Raw genomic sequence first — 26,031 nt, forward strand, 5'->3', positions numbered from 1 at the left:
AAATGTGAGGTGCTTTAAATGTCTCTGATGAGATTTCAACAGAGCTGGAGAGCTGATATAACCCAGATGCAGGACAGCAAGAGGTACTGTTGATCCTGACAGGAGGAGGTAACCTGCTTGCCATGTTTTCTGCTCTTTGGGCTAGAGGGAGAAAAAGCATATTCCAGGTCAACAGTTGCATGGCTGCAGGTGCCTGGGGCAGGTTTCATTTGCTTTATAAAGAGATATCTGAAATAATAGCTATACGCCAAGTCCTGTACAGGGCGAATGACTTAAATGTGAATAGATGGGGGTTACCACGCCTGAATTTCTCAGTCTTTGATGGTGGTGGTAATATCTACCCTTTCCTCAGGGGTGCACTGCTGCTTTTGGCTTATGATTCTGGTGGGGAAGAACAGTTCCAGGGACTTTCCTTTGTTCTTCTTACATAGCTCTCATGCTCTATGTCAATGTGAAGATTCTTCCAGTTGCCAAGTATGTCTATTACAACTGTAACTACAGAAACTGGGAAATAACCACAGTATAGATATGAGGAATAGACCCAGGCCAAAGTTCCTTTGAAATTACTTGCCCCCCACGTATTAGTGTGGTAGGTATGCCTTAACAAAGCGCCACAAACTAGGTGGCTTAAACTCTCTTTTATTGTCACAGTTCTAGAGGTTAGAAGTCTGAGGTCAAGGTGTCTGCAGGGTTGGCTCCTTCTGAGAGCTATACAGGAGACTCTGTCTCATGCCTCTCTCCTAGCTTCTGGATGTTTTGCAGCAATCTTTGGCATGCCTTAGCTTCTGCTATATCAGCCCAACCTCTGCCTTCATCTTCACATGGTGTTCTCCCTGCGAGTGTTCCTATGTCCAAATTTCCCCTTTCTATATGGCACCAATCATAGTAGATTAGGGGCCCACCTACTCCAGTATGACCTCATCTTAATTACATCTGCAACAACTCTATTTCCAAATAAGCTCCCATTTTGAGGTACTGGGGATTAAGACTCCAATATATGAATTTTGGGGGACACAATTCAACTGACAACATCCTGTATGCCTCCATTCTAACTAGTAGACCACAGAGAACTTTTAGGTTCCTTAGGATTAGTGCTGGCTTAGGGTCAGTTTCCAGATATTCCCTAAAGGCCTTGGTATTTCCATTTTCTCAAGCACAGGAACGTAGGTCAACGGCTTGAGATTCTTTAGGGGAAGACTAGAAGATTTACAATTCACTTATGATGATATGCTGGATGCCTCCTTCAGGGTACCCAGCATCTCTTTATTCAAGGGCCTTGGGTCTGAGAATTGAGTGTCTATAACTCTCTATTTTGGTGATTTAAAACAGGCCTCTCTGTTAGACCTGGAGTTTTGCTTTGTGTTATACAGACCAAATAAAAATTTAGTGGGTTATATTTCATCCCCAGCTCTGTTGCCTTGGCACTGCCCCTTGGCCCATCACTCCAGGATCCCATCATCCCGACTGGTATCAGGGATTCCATTTCAATGGCAGCCATCTCTTAGCTTCATTCTCAGCCTATGGAGAATAAACACTCCAGTACTTTTCAAGAAAAGGTGTTCCCATTATCTACGTACTTTCCAATTCCTTAGTGAAAGGAATATTCTCTGAGCAATTCTGAAGGACAAAATTAGGAAATGAGGTCACACGTGATAAATCTGCATCAACATTTCTATCTTCATGTTTTGGGCTTTGTCTTCCAATGCTATAGTAAGTAATTTTTGGCAGTTCAATTGCAAGTGTAGACCATCATTGAGTCCAAGTTTCATCTAACTAGCCAGCTAAGAGGCACTCCTGGCTGCTAAAGCCAGAATCTCTAGATTAATAAATTCTACTCAAATGAAAATAAAATCAGGCTTTTTTCTTCCTGGTCTAATACCTTTGAATCTAGTTTACAAACATTCTTCAATCAGGATACAAACCTTGAATCAGGTTTCTGCTGATTCAAATTAACATCCTATACTACTTCTGTAAGTCTCTCAAATCAGACTGTGTTTGCACACTGGGATCTGATTGTAATTATGGATCTGGTGGCAATAAGGGGTAGCAGGCAATGAGAAGTAGTACTAGCATCGAGAAGTACTAGGGGCAATGAGAAGTATTAGCATTCGCTTCCAAGGCAATTACCCGAGCACCTCCAGGGAAGACTGAGAGGAAAAAGTTAACTGGAGCCTGTGGATTCAGAACAATAGGATTTATCCAAATCCATTCAGATGTTCCCATAGCTTATTTCAGAACCCCACCCTTTCCCAAACAATGCCCTAATTTTCACATAACAGACCTGGTAAGGCTGTGATTTTAACTTACCTTGCAGTTCGATAACCCAGAATCTCCACCTGAGTTTCATGTGCATCAGCCTTGTGCCTACAGAAGACAGAATTCTTTGGGGGCTCTCCCATACTTGCCTTGGGCTGAAAATGAAAGACTATCGAGCTTTTCATTTTCTTTAACCTTCCTAGCATAGCCACTACCATCTAAGTCTCCTCATCTTTCTTCCAAGACATTTCATTTCAGGTGACCACAGATGTAAGTAATCTTTGCCTACTGTTCACTATTTTCCAGTAGAAATTAGATTCTCATTTCTTTCTAATCTATCCCAGTCATAACTAATCTGAATCCCAGCTTTGTGGACCTATTGCCTGCAACCACGTTTGGAAGCAAATCCTTTATCAACCAGGGTTCAGTAGTTGAAGTAAACAAATCCCTTCTACCTAAGTAGAACAGGGTTCAATAGAGGTAAATTAGGTGCTTGCAAGAGTTGGAAAAGCATGGGTGAGTGGCCTCTAGGCTGGGCATCTAGGAAAGATTCCCACACTGATCAGGCTGGGTGTCTAGGAAACACCCCCACATTGATCCACCATGGGAGCTGCTACCTCTGCTACCATCAGGACAATAAGGAATCAAAAGGCCACCACAGACTGACTGTAAGAACACATATCACTGTTATTTATGGATCGGAGGCCCTTCGGTACCCACAAAACTTCTGCTGCGTAGTGGAATACCACTGAAGGGAAGTTTAAGCTCTCCACATCTTGCAAGGAGCAAGTCATAGCAGCTGAAGATGACCCCTGAATCACTTTTTCCTTCCACATCTTGTTTGTGCATCTAACTAGCAAAACTAAAATTACACTCAGAACGTTGGTTTCAAAGAAGTTTAAGATAAGTAATGTAGTTTTCAGCTTTCTAGCCTGTGGAATACAAGAAAGTACATTAGAAAGAGATTGGAATGAAACTACCTATTTATCACATCCAACAGATTGTTTCCACTGGCCCAACCAGGACTTGTGACCAGACACTCCCTTTCAGTTTTAGCCCCTTTCAAAGTTTCACAAGCACTCATCTGTCTAAGCTTTGAAGATTCTCTTACTGGCCAGAGAGGAACCTGAAATTCCTTGTCTTCAGAGTTGTTTTGCTAATCTACACAATCTTGATTCCAGCCACCTCTTAAACTTAATCTCTCTCTCTCCTCCTTGGTCCATTTTTTTCCAGCCATATAGGTCTGTATGGTGTGTGTGTGTTTAAACAGACTAAGGATGATTTGCCAAAGGGCCTTTGTACTTTTATTCCTCATGCCTGGATTCACAGGATTCTCACTACAGGATTTTATCAGGATTCTGATAAAATGTTACCTCATCAAAGAGGCTTATACTATTCATCTAAAGTAGCACCATCTGCAACTCTCTTCACTTTCCCTGTTTTCTTTAGGACACTTACCCTTATCCATATTATGTACCTGATCACCTTCCCCCACTTCGAAGTTACTTTACTTCCATGTGGACAGAACTTCTGTTTTCTTTATTAATGCATCTTATACCTGAAATATAGTAGGTATTTTGGAGTAAATGAAAGTTCTACCAAGAGGAAATTAAATGTTCCCAAATTCTAAACTGACCAATTTTTCTGATGCATTATGATCTCCAGGTAGTGAAGGGCCTTTCTTCTTATAACGTCTAGGAGATACAACAGTAGTGTTGCAGATTAGAATAAATTTAGTTTTTCATGGCCTCTGGTCTAGAGTTCTGGGCTTTTCCTAGATGACAGCCATAATTTCCTTTCCTTAACTTGTATTTCTGCAGGAGGAAAAGACAAGGGCCTTTACCAAAAGCATTTTTGCATCTGTCTTTACAACCCCATAATTAGGATTATTAGCCCCACTTCAGCTAAGTGAAAACAGACTCAGAATAAGTTGCCCAAGTCTCATAGCACTAAGAAGTAAAGCCTAGATAAGAATACAGGTTGGCTGCAAACTCCTCTCCCTCAACAGCCGTCCTTGATTTTGTCCAAGTTAACTGCTCTCTGAAGGCTTCAAGAGAATTATAGGTCTAGAGTTGATAATTTGCATTTCGGAGATTTCCAGACTGTCTGCCCCTTTTCCCAACAGGCTCCCTTTTTCACATGTGGACACTCTCAATGTTGCCTTTTTCCAGAGACCCAGAGTCCACTAACAGCATTTCCTGTCCCAGGTGCAGGGAAATGTGCTAGATCTGGCTGCAGTGCCCAAGAGGTAAGAATCTTCCGAGTTTGCTGGTGTCCAGGTTCAACATCCTCATTGTAGAAAAGCACAGGCCAAGAAGACAAAGAGCAGGTGTATCTGTGAAAGGATACAGAAAGCCATCTGGTCCTCAGGGAAAGAATGTTTTCAGTTCTTCCTCTGGGCCCAGGGCTAAGGTGATAAAGTTTGTCACTGGAAGCTTCTTAAATACCGCCTGAGTGGGAGAAATTAGGTGGCAGGAGAGTAACTAACTCACACAATGTCAAAGTAAGTTAAATCATGTCTCATGAATCTTTTACTCTGATATACTATGTATGACATTCATTTCTTAGACTGTTACTGTAGACAGAGCCAAAATCCCAAGTAGTACTAACTTACTTCAATTCTGAAAAATTTATGAGATCAGATAAAATTAAGTATGTTGAGATTTTAATTGCATTTCTCTTCTCATTACAAATTTTAGTCAGATTCCTTAGTCGCTCTTAAACTAAGACGGCAAAACTGAGGAAGCTTTTTGGAACAGGGAACGCATACCTGAGAGCATAACAAACACCCAGGTTATTCCTTAGTAATTAGGTTGTGCAGAATCAGTACATTTCTTCCTCCAGTAAGAACACTATGTCCCCCAACTTATAATCCTGCAGCATTCACTGGGATCACTCTAAAGAGCCACTGAACTACAACCCCTTCCTTCCCTCCTCTAGGAACACATTTCTAGAAGTGACTACAATACAGAAAAGGTTAAATAAAACTTTAGTTTTAGTTAGAGAACTGCACAGCTGCCTCTAGAGGGCAAACAAGGTCCATTTCAATCAACAGCTGCTTCTCTATTTGGTTGACTCAGCTAATTAATCAGTTTGACTACACAGTCCAAAACAAGCTTGGCTTTACTTCCTGTTATGCTAGAAATCTCTGATTTATAGACAACTCCACTGCAGTCAGATCAGAATATAATCCTTCTTCCCTGGGATTAGGAACCTCAGACCTAGAGACTAATAAGACGTAGTGGCCTGTTCAAACCCTTGGCTCTGAAGGACTACCCAAGCCAAGGAAAATGACATGAGTTGAATTACAACAGAAATCTTTATTAAAATGTGTCCTTCAGTAATGTTAGCATACATACAATATACACACATACATCTGTACACTCTTTGACACATCTCACGATTGCCACCATCAGTTTAACCAATAAATTAAAACTTAAAAAAGGGGGGAGCAGGGAAGGGTGTGGGACTAAGGGCAAAATTTCCCATGTTTTATCTGTAAGAAATTGCAAATTTTTCAGTTTCCCTGGGGAAACCTGTGACCAGAGAATCTTTGAAGTAAAATACATAAATCTCCACCCCCACCCCCACAAAAAAAAAAAAAAGATTCCAAAAGATGCAGTTACAAGTGTGCTTCTCGGAACAGGAGCTTTCATTCCCCTTCATACTCTGGCTTCTGCACCTTCTGGATTCAAGACAGTCTTCCCCTCAGCTGGGGCAGAGAGGTTCATATGGGCACTTGGGCTCGGCGCACCTTGGGCTCTGGGAGTCGAGGGGCAGGCTGCAGTATGGGAGTGAGGGGAACCACACTCATCTGAAGTGATGTCTGGGACATCATCTGACTGTGTATCTGAGCTCTCTAGGTCACTGCGGATGCTCTCGGGCTGGGCCAGGCTGATGTCCCAAGGTTTGCTGGCCAGGCAGTCTTTCTGTTCACAGCTTTGGTGTTTGCAGGGGGGATCCTCTTCATTGCTGCCACTGCCACCGCCACCACTTTCTTCTTCGTTCTCTGCCATCTGAGCATGAACATGGAGTGAGTCCTCTGTGCTACTTCCACTCACCAGCTGATAGTGGCTTGGTTTGGCTTCAATGTCCACTTGGATTTCCATATTGTTGCATTCTCTGTGGAGACAAAATTCACTGTGCTGAGTCATGCATGGGTCATGCTATACCTGTTGGTAAAAACAGTTCATAGGTTCAGGATTAGAAAGCCCAAAAGCACAGGTAAATCGACTAGAGCTCACTTTTAGTGAAAATAAAAATTTAACTTAACACTCAAATAGGATGGAGAAGAACAATTAGATCCTCTTTGTTCATTTAAACATACACACACCTCTGCCAATTTCTTTAAACTAAAAAAGAGCTTCCAAAATTCAACTAAGTGTCAGAGCCTCACACTATCTTACCCAAATATTAAAGTGAAAGATTTATAGCTTTTTACTACTGTGCCACAATGAGAAGAAACCAGGAACTCTCCAGAAGGAAGTGCTGCCCTCACGCCATACCAGATATACTAGTTTCTCAAAAATAGAGAGAAATAGGGTACAAGGAGCCACATCAAGCAAAGGGCAACATGAGAGCAGAAGCCATAGACCCACAGATATCAATGAATACCAATCTAGCTCTCAAAGTTCCATGTGAATAATTACTGTTGCAAAAGCCAAGAAAAGAAAAAAAAAGGAAAAAAGAAAAAGAAGAAAGAAAAAATCCTTTAAAAATCAAGTGCTAACAAAAAGAATCAAGAGCTGCCAAGAACTTGCTCAATGAAGTCACAGAATACACACACTATATATTCCACTAGATGGTACACAGAGCTCTAACATAAGGCATTGAGTTTCTGAAGGTCTAGTGTCTGACCAAAAAATGCAACCTCTCCTGGGCATCTGACTGGTCACATACCTGTCCTGTGGGTTGTAGGAACTGATTATGGAACCGGCCATAGCACGAGTACTTGCGTTGTCACTAATTGCACCAAGACTGGCTGTGTCTTTGGGGAAAATTTCCTTTTGGACATCGGCTTGGACTTCTAACCTGTGTAAAGAGGGGACGTTCAAGTTAATACGAGACCTGGGTATTCCAAGGCAGTCTGCTCCCTGGCACACATCTCTTCCATTATTCTCTTGCAAACTGAATTGATCTGATCTCCAACTGTCAAATAGCTCAAGTAGATGCCCACGCATTTTTCTCTCTTAAGTGATTTACTGAAATCGTCCCCTCCTTTCTATCCCCACTTTTACTGCTTAACTTTAGGCTCTCTAGATCTCCTGACTGGATAACTGCAACTGGACTCTCTCTGCAGTAGCCCTAAGTCCAAGTTAAAGTACTTCCAGATCAGTGCCAATGTGAACAAAGATCTGATCACTCCAACAGTCCTCTCTTGGCTCCCTATTGGACAACTGGCATTTATGGTCTTCCTGACCTGCCTCTGAGCTCTCTCTCCAGTTCCTTTCTCACCATAGGTCCTAAGTCATAATCACTCAGAATTTTTTCTTTCCTTACACACCTATATACATTTTCTACCTCCATGACTTTGGACACGGTATTCCCACTCTCTGGAAGTTTCCCTTCTCTAGATGACAAACTGATAGTCTTTACAAACACATTATCACCTCTCCTCAATCTTCTGGCACACCAGTCACTTCCTTAGTGCTCCTACAGCACCTACTTATTTATTAATCAATTTATACATCTCTCTTCCACTCATCTGAGCTCCAAAAAAGGAAAGACATCTCATTCACTTTACCCTCCATACCTTGCACATACTAGGAACTCAAACATTTGGCAATAAAATTACCTCCAAGCTATGAGATTGAAGGACATACAGAAACCAATCTCCTATAAGAGCAGCAAACTTTTCCAATGGTGTCTCAGAGCTAAGAACCTGTAACTATTTCCTTTCTTGGCTTTAACACCATTTTGCTGTACACTTAAATATTTCCTCATAATGGTTTTCACAGTCAAACCCATCTGACTCATTCACTTCCTATAGAAGGTTTTCACAGAACTGGAACAGCTGGACCGGCTAAGCTGCAGTTTCAGCAAGTCAGTCTCCAATTATGTCTGTCTGCTTATTTACAGGAGTGTTGATTTTAAAAAAGCACAGCAGTGAATTCTCCAGAATGTGGGGGGGTGGGATCCCCTAATAAAGAGACACCCAGAGTCACAAGACGCAGACGGGTCAGCAGCAGCCTGCAGCAGCTGTACATTCAAACAACCTCCAGCCAGCCACCCGCACCTTTGCTGTGCTGTTCTAGCCTCAGATGCCCTTCAAGAATGTGCCACAGCCCAGGAAAATGATGCCGTGCAATGGAAAAGTGCACCAGGTCAGAGATCTGGGTTCTACATGCAGCTTCAACACAGAATCACTCTCAGAATTGGAAGAGGCCTTTCATAAAGGCCACTTACATAGGTGGTTCCCAGATGCTTGTTCTTGCACTATGACAGAATCACTTAGGAAGTCCTTTCAAAATACAGATCCTTAAATCCCACTCCTGGAGATTCTAATTTACTAATACTGGGATAGGGCCCTGAAATCTATTTTTAAGAGGCTCCCAGGTGACTGACAAGCACTCAGGTGGGATCCAGTCCAACTGCCATCTGTTGCTTGACTCTTAATAGCCAAATGGCCATCTGGTCTCACTTTAAACACTTCCAAGCATAGGTAGCTGAGTATTTACTAAGATAATACATTCCTTCTTTGGACTTTTACATAGATTTTCCCTATATTTTCTATAACGAATCAAAGTTTCCCTCTAGCTTCTGCCAAGTCATCTTAATCTACCACTTAGCCACAAGTCAGATGTTTAATTCTTTTTTCCAGTTCAAGGCCCTTCAGATATATGAAGGCAACCATCTCCCCTATCTCCCTAACTTGTATTGCCTCCCCACCCTTCCCAGGCCTCACCAGACCTCTGTCTCTAGTGCATTAAAGTAACTGCTTCTCATGTAACATCTGTTAAGTTCCACTGAGTATGTTCTCATTTGTTTAACTGGTGAAATTACCAAGCAAGTCACAGCCTCTTTAGTCATAAAGCTTTACACACTCTCAACACAAATTCACAGAATTGATTTTCTTTTTCTACCAAATGGGAATACGAAGCTAATGAAGATGACAGCACCAATAAGCCAACAAGATACAGCATAAATGCTGTTCAACTGAAGGCCAGGGACAAGCCTAATGAAGAGCACAGCCTTGGAAATTCTATAAAAATATGCGCTTTCCCTTTCTGAAACAAGCAACCTAATATAGTAGAGGGAGAATCTAAACATTATCCTTTATATGGAACAGTGGAAAGAACACTGAACTTTATATAAGTCGCTTAACCTTTCTGAGCCTGTTTTCAAATTGTGAAAGTAGGGGGAAAAAACCAAAAACAAAAAACCACTGAAACCCTGACTGGTGTGGCTCAGTGATTTGGGTGTCATATTGCAAATCAAAAGGTTGCCAGGTTGATTCCTGGTCAGGGCACATGCTCAGATTGTGGGCCAGGTCTCTGGCTGGGGGCATGCGAAAGGTAACCGACTGATGTTTCTCTCCCTCCCTTACCCTCTCTCTAAAAATAAATAAAATCTTAAAAAACAAAAAACAACCCACTGATGGTTGGATCAAAATGAAATGATACATGGGACATGCCTGGCACAGAGAAATGGCCCATACAGGTATTGTGTGTTATAATTCCAACCGGTTCTTTCAGAAATGACCCATTTGCTTACCTGCTGTATTTTCCCTTGCCACTGGAAAGAATGCCACCACTCAGTGTGCCCCCAGAGAGGGCTGCAAAACTGGCTGTTTCGCTGTATGGACCCTGCATAACACTGAGTCCATCTGTAGGGCTTCCACTGGTGCTTAAGACACTAGTCAGACCTTCAATGCTACTTTCTCCAATGCTGGGATTCTTGAGGGCTCGCCAGGCATCTGCCACTGGGAATGGAACCAAACATCTCAACTCAAGAGAGCACAGCATCAAAACAGTCTGGTATTTTCCTACAATGCCTCTTCAGAGTAGAAAATTTTCATGTAAAAAAATACTCATTTATTCAGTTAATGAACAGCTACTATAAGCAGCCATCACATATCAGAGGTTTTATCATATATTTGTATTGTAATCTTTCCAATAACTAGGCATTAATAGCCTCAATTTTAGATGAGGATACAAAAGCTTAGAACTAAATGATTTGTCCAAATCATGGCTAGTGATCCAACACAAAAATTCTGATTCCAAGTCCACTATTCTTTCTAGTACACCATAGGTGCCATCTTATCAAACATAAAGATTTCAAAATATAATTTAGTTTAAGTGCTGATTCAAGTGAAAAGCTTGAAAAACCTTTAGAGATCTCTGTGCCCCAGATGAGTTAATATGATAAAGTGGAAACAACATCTAATTAGAAGTCAGAAGGCCTACTCTAGTCCCAGATCTGGAGAAGCTCTTAAACCCATTTCACAGATGTTGAGACAAAAGCTTAAAGAAGTTCCCATTAAACGAGGAATAATGATAACTCCCATCCTTCCTCTTCAGAAAGCTGTTATGAAAATACCAAATAAGATAATGACTGTGTAAAGTCCTTTGAAAATTATAAAGTACTGTGCAGATTTAAGACTTTATTATAATCACTACTATTACCAGTATACTTGGAATCCTACGAGTTTGTACCTGCTACACAGAGGCAGGTACCAGAGGAATTAACCTAATAACTCTGGAACAAAGAAATGAAAAGCTAAAAATACTTTACCCCCTACAAAGCTCATTATCCAAAGTAATCCAATGGCAATATCTCTATAAATGTGCTAAATTTTACTGATTTTTATCTATGTTCAATAAATTCAAATGGAAATTAAAAACCTCCTTTTACCTGTGATTGGGCCATCATCTTCATCAAACTCAATTTTCACTCCCTTTCCATTGGCTGTGCTAACTCCACAGCCGCCTCCACGACAGAGAGAAATGGGCACAACCCCATAGACATAAGCCAGCATAATAGGGACACCGATACCTGGGGAAAAAGAAGGAAGTATGTCAGCAGGCCATCCGGTTGCAACTGCCCTGAATTTTCCTTTCCAGCCTGAGCACAGACAAACCACTTTATAAAGGGCCAAGGAAAGGCAGAAGATGGCTATCCTAAAGAGGCAGATTGGTCCTAACAGAATGACAGCTGGCCTTAGGCTCAGAAAGGCTTGGATTAGAATCTTAGCTCCAACTCACTAACCACATGGCCTTGGACATCTATCTTTCCAGAGTTGTCAATGATCGAAAGAGAACATATATACAGTGTCTAGCACAGTAAGCGCATTTGCTTTAATTTTTCCCTTTCTACTCACTGCTGAAGTGCTAATCCAAAAATAAATAACCGGACATTAAATAAATGACTCCTGGGGTTAGAGTCTCCCCAGAGTGTTAATTCCAAAATCTTATTACATTTGAGGCAGAATGGCTTAGTTGTTAAGAGCACAGGCTCTGAGGTCAGCTTGCCTTCATTTACCTCCCAGCTAAATGACCTCGGGCAAATTACTGCACCTTCATGTTACAATTATGCTGTTGTGAATATTAAATAAATTAATGCATATGAAACACTCAGAACCACTCCTGGCACATGGAGAGCCTCATTAAATATTAGTTATATTACTATTATTCTGAAACAAATCTTCATGCTTCCCCAACATAATGGGAGGCACTAGGCAAATCAAAATAAAAGTAATTTTGTTTTGTGGGTTCCGTTGCAAATGGAGAAAAAAGAAGATATAAAGTGAAAAACTAGGTCTTAAAGTAATATTCTTTTAATTTAACCTTCTCTGAAAGATTCCCTAACTCTTGATAATTTAGTGTGATAAAAATAATAATAATAGTGCCTAACAGAGTTAACACCTAAGGTGTGTTTGGTATAAAATATAGGGGTTTTCAGGATGAAACATCTGGCCAGATGGCTAAACTGCTATAGTCAGAAAGCTAGTTGTGGAGGGAGGGGGAGGAAAAGGGGAGAGAGGCAGCAGTGAAGTCATGGTCCTGGCCAGCTTCTTACCAACACTAACTGCAGCAATAACTGGGGATGCAATGACTGACAGAGTCACTCCTCCTGTGATAGCCAAATTCCTCTTATGTTTGGAGGTTTTCCGTCCTTCATACCTGCTATGAATCTATAAATAAGAAAAAAAATCCAGGTCAGCAGGTTAGAACATTAATCTTTTTGCCAAGGGAGTAAAAGGGTAAGTGAATATTCACATATTAAGTTATCTATATTAAAACATATCCTCCATCCCCGGAAAAGCACCTTTCTTAAATTTTAACCTTGTCCAATGAGGATGACATAAACTAATGCAGAAAAAGTTAAACCAAGAAGGGACAAAATAACTCAGGAGGGTGAAGTAAGCATTTCACCTTTAAGTCACTGACTGAGACAAACCAAGTCCAGGATGTTAATAAGAGCTTTGATATCTCTTGAGGGTTTATGAAAATCCATTTAAGAAATTAAGGTTATTTTTATCCAAGAACCAGCTGGTTTTCAGGTAGCTCTGAAACGTAAGTTCCTTCCCATTTCCTTCAAACTTTTACCAACTAACCTGAAAATGGAACATGCACAGAACTCAGTATCTTACCTTCCTGCCAACATAAACAGGAATGCCGATGACCATGGCAGGAATGGCAATGCCAGCAATGAGGGAAATCCCCACTGGAGCACCAATCAATGTGCCCAGCTGCCAAAGAATTTTCTTCTTACGGCTCCATGGCTTCTTGCCCCAGAATGTGCAGCCAGAGGGGCTGTAGAGGAAACATGCTGAAATTAATGTCAGTATTACAAATAAAAGCAGCTATTGTGTCACCAGGAAGCCTGATAACAGCAAGAGCCTTCTTTTCGACAGGAGTGGTTAAAAGTTACAAGAAGTTACAGGAAATGAATATATTACATGAGGGGAGCAAAGGACAAGGCCGAACTATTGGAGCTCTGGGCTCTTTACTTTTTTTGTAAAGACTTGAAACCTCTTCTCCATTCTTTTCTGCTGAACTATGTCCTCCCTTGTCCAACACTGATTCAGCTTCCTTGACGGAGCCTCTGTAGCCTACAGACTTGACATCTCACCCAACTGCATTGTGTTTCCAGCTAATGAACACTCTGATTTGCAAAGTTTTCTTGGCATATGTTCTACCACATCTAATAGATACTGCAAACCATGTTCCTCAGAAAGGATATAAAAAGACTTGTCACAGCCTTTATGTCAGTTTCCTGCTCTTAGTTTGGCTACTTTTACATTCAACCCTTTTGAGTCCAACCATTTTTGCTCACTCTCTTTGTCCTGTCTTCTCTACCAGACGGGATGAACCATGCTGAAAGTACGGATCATGTCTTATGCACACTTGTGTCCCCATTAATTGGTAGACTGTAAGTACTCAAATGTTTGCTAAATTGGAAATTAAAGTTTTTCATCCATACAACGAATATTAAATTTATAAATATTAACTCTTTCAGGACAATATTTTAATATTCACTCAATAAATTCTTTGGAAAGTCACTATGTGTAAGAAACTTGAAAAAGTAATTCTAACCTTAAGAAACTCATAGTTTAGCAAAATTAGACATATACATGAAGTAAAGTGATCACATTTATAAAGAAACATTTAAGGAACATCAATGGAGAAGAATGAGGCAGAAAGGACTGGGGAAGACATAAGAGATGAAATAGCATTTAAATGGCCCTTGAAGGATGGGTAAGAACTGAACAGGTTGACATAAAATGGGGCTGATGGGAGGACTAGAAGATTAGAAATCATTCCAGGCAAAGTAAAGAATTTGTGAGCAAGGATGGAGGGTAGATGGCACAGAAGGGACACAGGGAACAGCAAGCCTAGAATATGTATCTGGAGTATAGCATGTATGAAAGCAAAATGGAGAAAGTTAGAAAAGCAGACTAGGGCCAGACTGTGGAAAGCCTTAAAAACCAAGCTAGGGAAATTCAACTCTATCTGCAAGGCCACGGAAACAGTCCCTAGAAATTGCTGAGCTGGAAAATAACATGATTTGAGGGGTGCTTCAGAGGAACTTTTTTACAGTTTCCTTATCCTGTAATGACAGGACAGACAACTATGTCTCTTTGACATCTTTTCCCCTAAATCAGTAAGAGAACAAGACTGTAAGAGCAATGGATACATTTTTCCAACTCACCTGAGGTAATGCAAGTCTGAGATCTCTTTCATACAAAGCCAACAGAACTCACAGCCACATACTGCACAGGTCATATGATTACAGCTTCCATCATTCATCTTTATAATGTAAGCACTGCATCGTGGGCATGGCTTGATGTCATCTGCTAAGGAGGGGAAGGAAGAATAAGCAGAAAAATAATTTACGTATATTGGTAAAAAGCCTTTACCAGTATATCTAGTTAAGGCTTTATTATTCCTAGAAGTATGTATAAAAAATGAGAAGTCAGTAAAGAACTCTTGACTGAGAATTCCAAATTGTGCAACCCACTTCACTGGAAGGCTGGCTGTGTCTAGACCTCAGGAAAGTTCATAAAATGAATCCTGCTTGTATAGATTGAGCTGCTCATCTCAAAAACAGGCATGTTACACACCATTTGAACCACACTCTGAGCAAGAAGACTTCCCTAGAGAAAGATGGTTCTAAGAATAATGAAATTTCACCAACCAATAGGCTGGCAGAATTAAAAGCATAGTCCAGCAAGATGAATAGTCTGCTGACTGGAATTGGCTTTAAGTTTCGAGAAAATTTAGTTCAGGAAATTCATTTTTCAGGCTCAGCAAGTATCACTGTGATGTGTTCTACTGCAAACCAGAGTCTCTTCCCAAGATTCTTTCAAATTCAAAACCTAAAAACAATTTGGGGTATGATATGTAGCATACACCTGGTAATCGTCATAGCAAACTAGGAACTATCCTATTAAATGACAATTTTAGAAGATTATGCTGTGCCAGGAAAAAATGAATGGTAAAATTTTTCCTACTAGCCTCTCCCAAATGACATCAGTGAATTAAGTACATTTATAAAAGGTAATAAACCCACTGACATTTTAAAATATTTTCTCTGACTTGTAAAGGTTAGAACTGAATGTGTGCTATTCCTACTTTTAAGGTTAATCATTAATCCATACTAATCCTTTCCTTAAATCTGTACTCTATTTCCAAAAGTGATGATACACTTAAAGCTAGTAGATAAACAGTACAGGTTAAAACACTTTCTGCTCACAATTGAAGTTTTTAAAAAGACCTTAGCAAAAGGACACAATTGCTTGCCAACCTAAGACATATTACTAAGAAGGACGAAAGGAGAGAATTCAGCGCTGGCTGGATAGCTCATCTGTTTAAAGCATTGTCCCAATGTGCCAAGGCTGCAGGTTTGATCTCTCGTCAGGGCACATACAAGAGAGCAACCAAGCAACCAATGAATGCACGAATAAGTGGAACAACAAATCAATGTTTCTCTCTCTCTCTGTTCAATTAAAAAAAAAAAAAATAGAAACTAGAAAATGCAATTTCTTAGATTCTGATTTACTAGAGTTGGATAACCTATAATGGTCAGAGAGGAAAACTATATACATCAATTATAATATTGAAAGTATAGCAAAATAATTTCTGATCTCTGGTCCCAAAAAATATTTGGTTATACAGTAATGTAATCCCTCCCAACTTTGGGTTCACATCATGAAGTATAAAATAAAGAGTTAAATGAAACAGTGACGATTGATACCTGGTCCAGATTCTTGCCCATAACTGAGACCTGAAGTGTGCTTGGTCCGTACTCGCAAAGTCTGCGCCCTCTGCTGACGGGCCATATCGCATGTTTGATTTGGATGCCATATCTGCTTGCAGTGGTAACAGAACTCAGTCTGGCAGCCTTCCCTCTCACAGGTCAGCTTTGGGCAGCTTGCACAGCCATAGGCAATAACAGCATAACTGGGTAAGGAAATAGGAAGCAATATTAGTAAGGTAAGAATGATCTAACCAAGACGGACAGATATTCATCAGTTCCAGTGGGGTAACACTGTTTGGCACTCCCCACTACCACATACGATGTAGAAAAAAGCACACACACACACACACACACACGTGTGCCTAATGTAAACTGTCAAACATATTCTGTGTGAGACTGTAAATTTCTTCTTGAGAATCTAAAATCACAAATCATTTATTTTTTGAAAAAATAGGGGGAAATATCACATTTAGCCTAAATTTCTAGCATGTATTCACAGTTTAAGCTGCTTCAGCAGCAGTTTGCCATAGCAAATTTCATAAATAACAAGGTACAAAACGATTTCCTTTAGTCAGTTTGCTGTATTTAGAAAGACTAGAATTTGACAATAAACATTAAGGGACAGAACATTTGTAAAATAAAGAACTATAGCAAAAACTAAAGCAAGTATGTATACTTTTTCATTTTTAAGTTCCACAGTGAAGCTGGTCTGATCATAGCCTCAGAAACAATAGCTTTTTTTCCTCCTTCTTCCCTCTCTTCTTCTCTCTTTCCCTCCCTCTTCTCTCTCTCTCTTTTTCTCTCAATTCAAATCTTTACCTTGAAATGTCTTTTTTTCTTGACTGGCCCCAGAATCCATGAATACCACTCATCTACCTCATTAATTGATACAGAATTAAGGCCATACCTCCTCCCCGCTCTTCTGACCCATATTCTCAGTAAAGATGGGCAATTCAAATCTGTCAACACCGGCATCAAGCTGCTTCTTAGAATTCATGTTTATTTACCAAGAATTACTCTCCCACAATGTCATATATTTACAACTTTTAGCCTTTTTGACTAATTCTAAATATTTCTACTAAGTGCTCAGATTATACTAACAAGTGAACACTTGTTTAAAATAAAAAAAAATCAAGTAATTTAAAGAAACAAATGAAAAAGGGAAGACAGCAGTTGTGAAATTTCACACAATTTTCAGACAGATCAGTGATTGCAGGATTAGGTGTTACTCTCTGGGTTTTGTTGTCCCCTATTCCATACCCTCTCTTCCAATAGCCAAAGACTTAAAACACTTATACAAAAGGCTAATAATGTTTTCTTGGATTTATCCTATGTTCATTTGAATGTACATTAGATGTTCATATAAACATCTCAAGTTCTCAGGTTTATTATAGATTCTGCAAGTTAATTTGAGAATGACTCTGAAAATATTGATGACAAGGTATCATCTATGTTATATAATATAGGCTCTATTAAAACTCTTCTCAGAAAGAGCAAAGTTAGAATAGATCAATGTATGAATGTAAATGATTCATATCCTGTAGGAGTTCTGAGCAAATCTAGCTGCAAAATAACTACTAAAGATAAACAACGTTTCTCCTGAAGAAAGTGAAATGCTTGCTATTGTGTGTTAAATGGGAAAGGTATTGAATGATCTCAGAAAAATATTAAGTCAACTTCTGATGACACAAATTAGATAGACTGCCAGTCAGTAAGCCTTGAACATTTCATGATCCATTTTTACTTTATGTGGTGGGAATAAGTATTTATTAACAGATTCCCTCAACCCCCTTCTTTAAAAATAAAAACATTTGATAGAACTGGCAATGTCAATTTTGGGTATGGAATTTGGTTCTAGGAAGTAAAATAAACCCAAATACTCATGAACCCAAAGCAACCTATTACCATGACACAAAATTACTCAGGGCATAAGATCTGGCATTCCTGTTTTTGGGAGTCTGGTCTGGACTTCTTGCCCCTGACTCATACTGCATGACACTCTGCTAATTAAAATCTCCATACCTTAGCTTCTAGTCCCAAAACGGAGGTGTAGGTGCTTGCCACTTTCAAGTATTATCAAACATGTTCTGAAACTGCATTTAAGATCTTGCCCTGACAGGAATGGTACAAAAACGAGAGCACAGTTTTTTTTGTTCTACTTCATGGCCTTTGCATATTCTATTCCTTCTGCTTAGAAATGTCCTTTCCTTACTTTCTGTTCTGCCAAATACTTATTCATGTGAGAAGCAGCCCAAATGTCATCTCTATAAAATCTATGTAATCTCTCCAGGCAGCTGGTTGCCTATTTCATGCCTGTGCACAGTTTATAATATTTATAATACCTATCATATACTACTTATAATACTTCATCACATTATATAGTAATCATCTGTTTACATGCATATTACACTAACCAGACTACACTAAGGAAAAGTATCACCCTTTTTTTAATTTCCAGGGTCTGACACACTAGTTTATGTTTAAAATACCTATGTTGAATGGATGATAGTCACCTTCTCCTACTTAGGTTGTTTTACTTTTCTCCAGGGCATTCTAGCTCTTCTCCTAAGCCATTACTCTGCTCCAAAACAATCTTTTAAACTTATTCATGTACAACTGGCTTACTGTATGTCAGGTATTATAATTTAATCCTAAAATTTCGTGTAAGACCACTTCAGGGGTAAACGTCTAAGTTCTAAATAGGGCAATCTGCCCTGGCTGGTGTGGCTCAGTGGATTGAACACCCACCTGCCCTATCAGGGCACATGCTTGGTTTGCAGGTCAAGTCCTCAGCTGGGGGCATGCAAGAGGCAACCAATCAATGTTTGTCTCGTATACGGATGTTCTCTCCCCCCTCCCTTCTTCTAAAAAATAAATAAATAAAATCCTTTTTAAAAATTAGGGCAATCTTATTCTCCACAAAGTTGGAAAAAACCTCATCCTTGAGAGACCAAATTTGCCTTCACCATCTTGTTCCTTTCGTCTCATGTCTCACACTAGAACCTCTCCTCTAGCCTGCTCTCTTAGCTTATAAGCATTCAGGTTTGCTTACTTAGAAGCTACATAGAAGATGCAGGAAATTACATGTTGCTAAGAATACAGATGCATACGTTTTCCCCTTTAAGTTCATACAACTTTCACTAATTTTGTTAATTTCCTAGTCTTCAAAAACATGTGTGACAGGCTAGACCACAGCATTACCTAACTTCAGCCCTGTGGGGAAAATCCGTTTAGTATGAATTTGATTATGTTCCAACAGACCCTGGTAGTTAAAGAAATGTGTTCCTATATTATGTCTATATTTCCCAGCTCTAGGCTGTGTAACTTCATTCAGAAATCAATCCTGAGCACATATACGGGTGGTAGACATGGGCCAAGTTGTCACAATGAGCTGTAGCCTTACTAGCTTTCTTTTTCCTGCCCTAGTTCAAATCCATGTCACCTCCTGGCCAGACAACTGCAAGAGACTACTATCTGGTCTCCTATTCCCCACTCCAATCCAAATTCCAATTCTAAAAGGTTATCTATCACATTACTCTTTTGCTTAAAATCCTTCAACCAAAAAAGAAAAAAGTCTTTCAAACCTAAAAATCTTTGCATGGCATAGGACCGCCCTATCAACTTTGATCCAGTCTATCTTTTCCGATTGATCTCTCGTCACTAACCAGATCATGTGCCCCATATTGCACATTTACAAGCTAACCAAACTAGACTCAAGACTTCATATTTTATTTTTATACCTCCATGCATTTGCTCATAACATTTTCACTTAAGATCCTTTTTTGTCAACCCGCTTCCTTGTTTGCCTGATACTAATTGCTACTCATATTTTTCAAGGTCCACATCAAATATATTACCACTTCTGTGAAGTCCTTCTTGACACCACCATGCAAAACCTTTCATCTATCCTCTAAGAGAATCTGTATTTTCTTTAGTATTTGTTATATTGCATTTATAATGATCTATCTATCCATCCATCCATCCACCCACCCCTCCATCCACCCACCCACCTACCTATTTCCTTTACCAGGTCAAATTCCCTGTTAAGCGGTCCACATTTAAGTACTCTTTGTAATATCTAGTACTCACCTAAGGTCTGTTGAATAATGACCAGTGTGTTCTCTTCTCACTCACCCTCTTGTTATCTGTTTCTTCTCCAAAAACTGTGCTGTTTGTATTCTTTATTATTCTTATCAAAATTCAACTATTTTTTCTATTCTTCTGGGAGCTAATTGAAAGAGCCTGTTCAAAGCATTGTAGAAAGAGTTGGACTATAGATATCCTAGTCTAGAGGAGCTCTACCTACTCAGATATCAAGATTTATTGTTAAATAAGGACACTAACAAAACCCTGACCAGGTAGCTTAGTTGGTTAGAGCATCGTTCAATACCTCCAAGGTGAGGGTTTGATCCCAGGTCAGGGCACATACAAGAAGCAATCAATGAATGTATAAATAAGTGGAACAACACATTGATGTTTCTCTCTCTCTCTTTAAAAAAAAAAAAAAAAAAAAGGACACTGACAGAAGGCAGGCCAGAATAACTATTAAGGGGTTTGCAAAACTGCAAATAGTCAGGGAGAGTTTCAGCTATGCCTTAAAGATGCCATAGAATACATGACTCCTGGTGATCTAAGTTTAGGAAGACTATGCCAGATTGAAGATTGACTGTATTATTAGCATTAGCAAGATTTACAGTGTACATCAGCATGTCTAAAGGGTATAAGACATTCACTAAAGCTCAGAAATAAACTTGCTTTACTTTGTTCGACCCAGTATTTCCCAGTCTTATCTGATCACAAAACATTTTTCTTTCCAGAAATGCCTATACTATACCTTGAGAAATATATATGAAAAATAAAAAAGATAAAAAAAAATTGTTGGATACTGTAAAGGGGCTTAAATTATAAGGATATATCACATAAATACTAAGTTATTAAAGGCATAAGGCCCTGGCTGGAGTGGCTCAGTGGACTGAGTGAGGGCGTGCAAACCAAAGGATCGTTCATTCAATTTCCAGTCAGGGTACATGCCTGGGTTGTGGGTCAGGTCCCCAGTACAGGGTGTGTGAGAGGCAACCACACAGTGATGTTTCTCTCCCTCTCTTTCGCCCTCCTTTCCTCTCTCTTTAAAATAAATAAAATCTTAAAAAAAAAAAAAAAAAGGCATAAGAAATCATCTTGCTCTGGCCTGGCAGCTCAGCTGGTTGGAGCATTGTCCTGATGCTCCAAGGTTGCAGGTTTGATCCCTGGTCAGGGCACATACAAAAAACAACCAATGAATGCATAAATAGGTGGAGCAACAAATCGATGTTTCTATCTCTTAAAAAAAATTTTAAAAATTAAAAAAAAGAGAAGTCATCTTATAGGTCAGGTATGAACAGTTCTAAGCAGGGGAGTGATATAAAATGTTCTGCTTTAGAATGAGTACTTTGGCAAATATGAAAAAAATGTATTGGACTAGAGGATGATTTAGATGGTGGGGAAGGGGGAGGAGATACAGCAAAGAGCTGTGAAATAGAAGTTCTGTTATAAATTAAGAGAAGAGTTCCAGGAAGGTTTCAGAAAGGAAAACTCCTTCACTGACTGAGAAATTTGTCTTGCTCAGGGAGCTTGTTCTTCTCTCATAAATATGGTAGAGATAAGCAGAAGCTTCCTGTTTATGGGATGGTCCAGTCCAGTTGTCCAGGAAGGCCAAACACTGATACTACCTGCTGTGGTCAGGTGGGAGGGGGCACTCTGTGGGGGGACTCTCCAATAAGAGGATGTAGTGGTGGACCTGCACAATGAATTTAGGTCAAGACAGCCTTATCTGCTATTCATTTGTAGGGGAGATCTGCCCTGTAGCCTCCTTTGCTAACCCCTCAGTCTTCTGGAGATTCTGAAAGGGTTTAAAGATTGACAACAGGGCACTTGAGAGGAAAACATTAAATATTTACATGAGCTGTGGGTTTCTGAAAACACCTCATTTAAGCAGAGACTCCAAGGGGTAACGTAACAGATCAGCTGCACGGTTTATTAGCTGTGAGACACTGGGTTCCACACAAACTTCTCTGCACTGGTTTCTCCCTTACAAAATGAGTTCACCACCATCTACCTGTATGAAACTAAAATGAAATGATTTCTGAGTGAGGCTGGAGTCTGAAAATTATAAAGAACTATAAAAATGTCAGTTATTTGTATTTTGAGTTAATTTTATCTCATTTAAAAGTATGTTTTAAAGATTAGAGTTGGTGGTATTGTACTTAATATTAAATGATATGAATGTTTCCCCTCCTAAAATTGGCTCCCTTATTTACAAATAAAATAAAATTATTTCAAGTATGGGAAAAGAAAAACTCAAAACTCTTTGTTCTCCAAGTATTTTGTAAACAAATAATGAATCTTGCCCTGCAGGGTAGCTCAGTTGGTTAGAGCAATGTTTCAATATGCCTAGGTTGTGAGTTTGATCCCCAGTCTGCGCACACACAAGAATCAACCCATGAATGCGTGGATGGGTTAAACAACAGATATTTCTGTTTCCTTCTCCCCAACTTCTTCTCTCTCTCTTAAAAAACTCAATCAATAAAAAAATTTTTTAAATTAATCTTTTAATATATAGTGTTCTCATTACCATGAGTAATCACAGTGAAACTAGTGATCAGAACTCAATACGATCACTTACATACTGATCCCTCACCCTGCCAAATACATGCACATAACCACACAAAGAGCAAAGGAAAGACCTGATAAATTTGGCTGGTAAGAACTTGATCTGTGGACAGTAAATATGGTCAGGTATGAGAAGAAGAGATAATTGGGGCTTAGGCTTCTGCTCTAGTGCTCATCCATGACTTTTACCAGACCCAGAAGAGTAGACCAGTTTGATTAAAACAAAACAAGTTGTTTTTCTCCTGGCATTAAAAAGAGACAAAAACCACTGGCCAAATCCCCAGGGAACCCCAACACCTGTTTGGGAGGTGACAGAATTTTAAAGTTACTCCCTGTTTATCTAACACCTTCAACGGAATATCTCAAAACACTTTGCAAACATTAATTAAGCCTCTCAAGTCAGCAAAGGATTAGGCCTATTTCACGTAAGAAAAATAAAGTAGGTAAGAGGCTGTTAACAGTAAGAATCAGAAAAGAAAATGAATTCTAGCATACTTGGCTCTCTCAATGCTGTCCTCCAGCTACACTTGATGAAATGACCCAAACAGTAGCATCCCCAATAATGCTGACAAGCCCGTGCTTTTTAAAACAGAGGTTGAGAGGAAAGAATACTGAACTTGGTTGGAATTCTGACCAGTGTTTCCACTAGTTACATGACTCTGAACAAGTCACTCAATTTATTTAAATTCTGGTTCCCTCACCTGCAAAACTAGATCAAATTTATCTTACCATGTTGCAAGGATCAAATTAAATTATGTATGCCTGGCACATGGATACTCAGATGCCAGCTTGCTTTCTTTCTCCAGACTTCACTCTCTTTAAACCCATAGATAACACATTTTTACAAAATTATATATAAAATTGTTATAATTCATTTAACTAATTGAAAAAAATAAACCCTGGATGATAACTGATGCAATACGTGGCTAAAATAGAAAATGGCCTAATTTTCTAATAACTTCCAAATCAGTGATGGTTTGGAGTTGTCACCAAGATTATAAATTAATTCCTGTCCCTTTTAATTGATGTGAGCAAAGTCAGCAACTGACTTTAGAGGAACTGAAAACAGAAAGGGAGCTTTTCCAGAAAGATAAGCAGTGGTCCCACATTTCTCAGTTAAAATTCAAGGAAACTCACATCTCAAAAATGGAGTTAATATACCATTCCCAAATTAACAGTGTTCACTTAAATTCCTTTGGTTCAGAAAACAGATCAATAGTGACGGTAAAATGTGAATATCACACAAATTAACCTCTTAAAGCCAGTCTGATCACCAGATATAAGTGAAAAACTTCTAAGAGCTTACACAGTTCTTTCTGATACTTATTAACTGAAAGTGAAAGTGATCTACCACAGATAAACACTGTTCTTTGACAACAACACTTCAAAGTAATTTAGAAACCCCCATCTCTGTTAGGTTAAATAACACCATCTCTAAACAAGTTTGGCAGAATAAATAAATAGAAGAAGCTTACTCTTCTTACTCCCCTAGACTGTCTATGTCGGTTTCTTTTGAAGGAGACAAACCACAGCATCATGGAAATCTTAAAACAGCCTTGATATATAGGCTGCAATTAAAAACTCTTCTTAACTCCTTTGAAGCAAAGATCATGAAGCTTTTTACTGGCATTACATTTCCCCATTGCAAAGAGTCCCTAGGATCTTTTTGTCCCCAAAATATGGCACACAAGAATAAAATGATTTGGGCACAGAGAAGGGCACAGTCCGACTCCCAACTACTTAGATGAGCCCCTCTCTGCAGGATGCACTCATTCATGGGATGTACTGACCAACACAATCAAATTTTAAAAAGTGGGGGGGGGAGGTCTCCACTGCATGCTCCAGATAGCTAAATCCGGTGGTATTATGTCCCTGCAGTTACAGCATATTTTCTCATTGACCTTAAAAATTCAACATACAGGCTGCATTAAAAAGACTGTCATCAAAAACTCAAGATCAGAGGGGCTGGGAGACACATTTTCCCGTAACGTACCAGTCCTCTGGGCATCCTTCTTCTGAATGTCCCATTACTTCCTGGACAGACAAAGGGTCCATTCCTCACCCTGCCCAAGGCAGCAGTGTAAGCAGCACAGGGGGCCTGCCAATAGCTTGGCGCAGAAGAGACAATGCCCACGGTGCCCCCAGAGCTCTGCCAGTGAGCTGTCTTTTCCCCCTAGTGCCGTTCTTGTCACTTCCATCCCAACTTTCACCAGGAGTGGTCAGAAGAACACACCTTCTCCTGCAATGCCACTAAGGCTGACACTAGCCAAACGGACACACCCCTCCAAAGCGCTGCCCCCTCAGAAGGATATTCTCATTTCGTCTTCTGCCATATATCCTCTCATTAAGAGACATTCCTTACCTCTCTGGACAGAGGGGAATTGATCCGACAAAAAACTGTCCTGCCTTCTGGCTTGATGGATAGCTCCTTCCCTCAACGACTACTCAGCCTCCGCCTCAAGCTCTTGGGCAGGGGTGGGGTGCTGGGTGCCTCCACAGCTCTCATCTGGGCTTACGGAGGGTTCCCAGTTACCAACCCACCGCAGTTGCCACCTCCCTCTCCCTCCCATGGGTCAACCCTCACCTCTCCCTCCACGTCTGGACACGGACACACACACACACGGCTGCGCCGAGGGCCACCTCTAGGGGCGGGTCACACGCCGGTCCAGTCCCGCCCGGGTCTCAGTCCTCGGACGCAGCTTGCCACCCCGGCGGCCACGCCCCCGCGCTCACCCGCAGTCCGGGGCCGGGCACCAGCGGCAGTCAGGGTCCGAAGCAAGGTAGCGGCGCAGCATGAACTCCTCGTACTTGTGCATGAGAGGCGGGTCCGCGAGCAGCAGGCGGATGTCATGCGGGTTGAGTCGCTCGCTGCATTCGGGGCAGCTGATGGGTACCCGGCTCTCGCTGATCTCCAGGCGCAGGTAGTGGCGGAGGCAGTCCCTGCACGAGCGGTGCGGACAGCTGAGCAGGCGCGGGGCCCGCTCGGGCGGCAGCCGCACCAGGCACAGAGGACACTCCACCTCCTCCGGGCCCGGGCTGCCGCCCTCCGCCGCCTCCTCCTCATCGAACCTGGGCCCCGCCGCCGCCTCGGCCTCCTCCTCGGCCTCAGCGGCCGGCTCGGCGGGCAGCGCCTCGGGCAGCGGGGCCTGGGCCGCGGCTGGGGCCGGGGCGGGCGGCGGCGGCGGAGCGGCCGGGGGCGGCGGCTCCGCCTGCGGCTTGGCCCGGGCACGGCGGCCACGGGCCGAGGCAGAGAAGACGCTGTGAAAGGTGAGGCGCCGCCGCCGGCCGCCGCTGCGGCACTTGGGGTCCGGCGCAGCCGCGTGTAGGGATGTAGAGCGCGGCGATTCGGAGTCCTTCTCTGAGCCCATGGCCCCCAGAGGCCGAGGGGCGAGCGGCGCCCAGCGCCGCCACAGCTCCCTCCTCAGC

At 41.0% G+C, this 26,031-nt stretch overlaps 1 protein-coding gene across 4 annotated transcripts; it reads right to left on the bottom strand.

Annotated features, from left to right (window-relative positions):
* Positions 1-4,337: 4,337 nt before the first annotated feature.
* RNF19B (ring finger protein 19B) lies at positions 4,338-26,031 on the bottom strand. 4 transcript variants are annotated; one of them, XM_054571927.1, is made up of 10 exons: positions 25,339-26,031; positions 15,955-16,160; positions 14,410-14,554; positions 12,848-13,010; positions 12,274-12,388; positions 11,110-11,250; positions 9,970-10,177; positions 7,156-7,287; positions 5,883-6,378; positions 4,338-4,591 (listed from the first exon to the last, which is right to left on the bottom strand). In XM_054571927.1, exons 1-9 carry the CDS (start codon positions 25,971-25,973, stop codon positions 5,919-5,921), a joined length of 2,205 nt encoding a protein of 734 aa, XP_054427902.1. In that variant the 5' UTR covers positions 25,974-26,031; the 3' UTR covers positions 4,338-4,591; positions 5,883-5,918. The 4 variants fall into 4 exon arrangements, with proteins under 4 accessions (XP_054427902.1, XP_054427903.1, XP_054427901.1 ...); XM_054571928.1 differs by lacking the exon at positions 4,338-4,591 and having other exon boundaries at positions 5,798-6,378; positions 14,410-14,551; XM_054571926.1 differs by lacking the exon at positions 4,338-4,591 and having other exon boundaries at positions 5,798-6,378.

This window comes from Pteronotus mesoamericanus, unplaced genomic scaffold, assembly GCF_021234165.1.
Source record: "Pteronotus mesoamericanus isolate MK-2021 breed Mesoamerican mustached bat unplaced genomic scaffold, CSHL_Meso_final contig_221, whole genome shotgun sequence".
In the NCBI taxonomy this organism is placed as follows: Eukaryota; Metazoa; Chordata; class Mammalia; order Chiroptera; family Mormoopidae; genus Pteronotus; species Pteronotus mesoamericanus.

Coding starts and splice junctions, on each gene's coding strand:
- RNF19B (XM_054571927.1), bottom strand. CDS start 25,973: ATGGGCTCAGAGAAGGACTCCGAATCGCCGCGCTCTACATCCCTACAC. Junction 12,389..12,847: donor CTGTTTATGTTGGCAGGAAG/GTAAGATACTGA, acceptor TCTTATTTATAG/ATTCATAGCAGGTATGAAGG. Junction 11,251..12,273: donor TATTGCTGCAGTTAGTGTTG/GTAAGAAGCTGG, acceptor CTTTTTCCCCAG/GTATCGGTGTCCCTATTATG.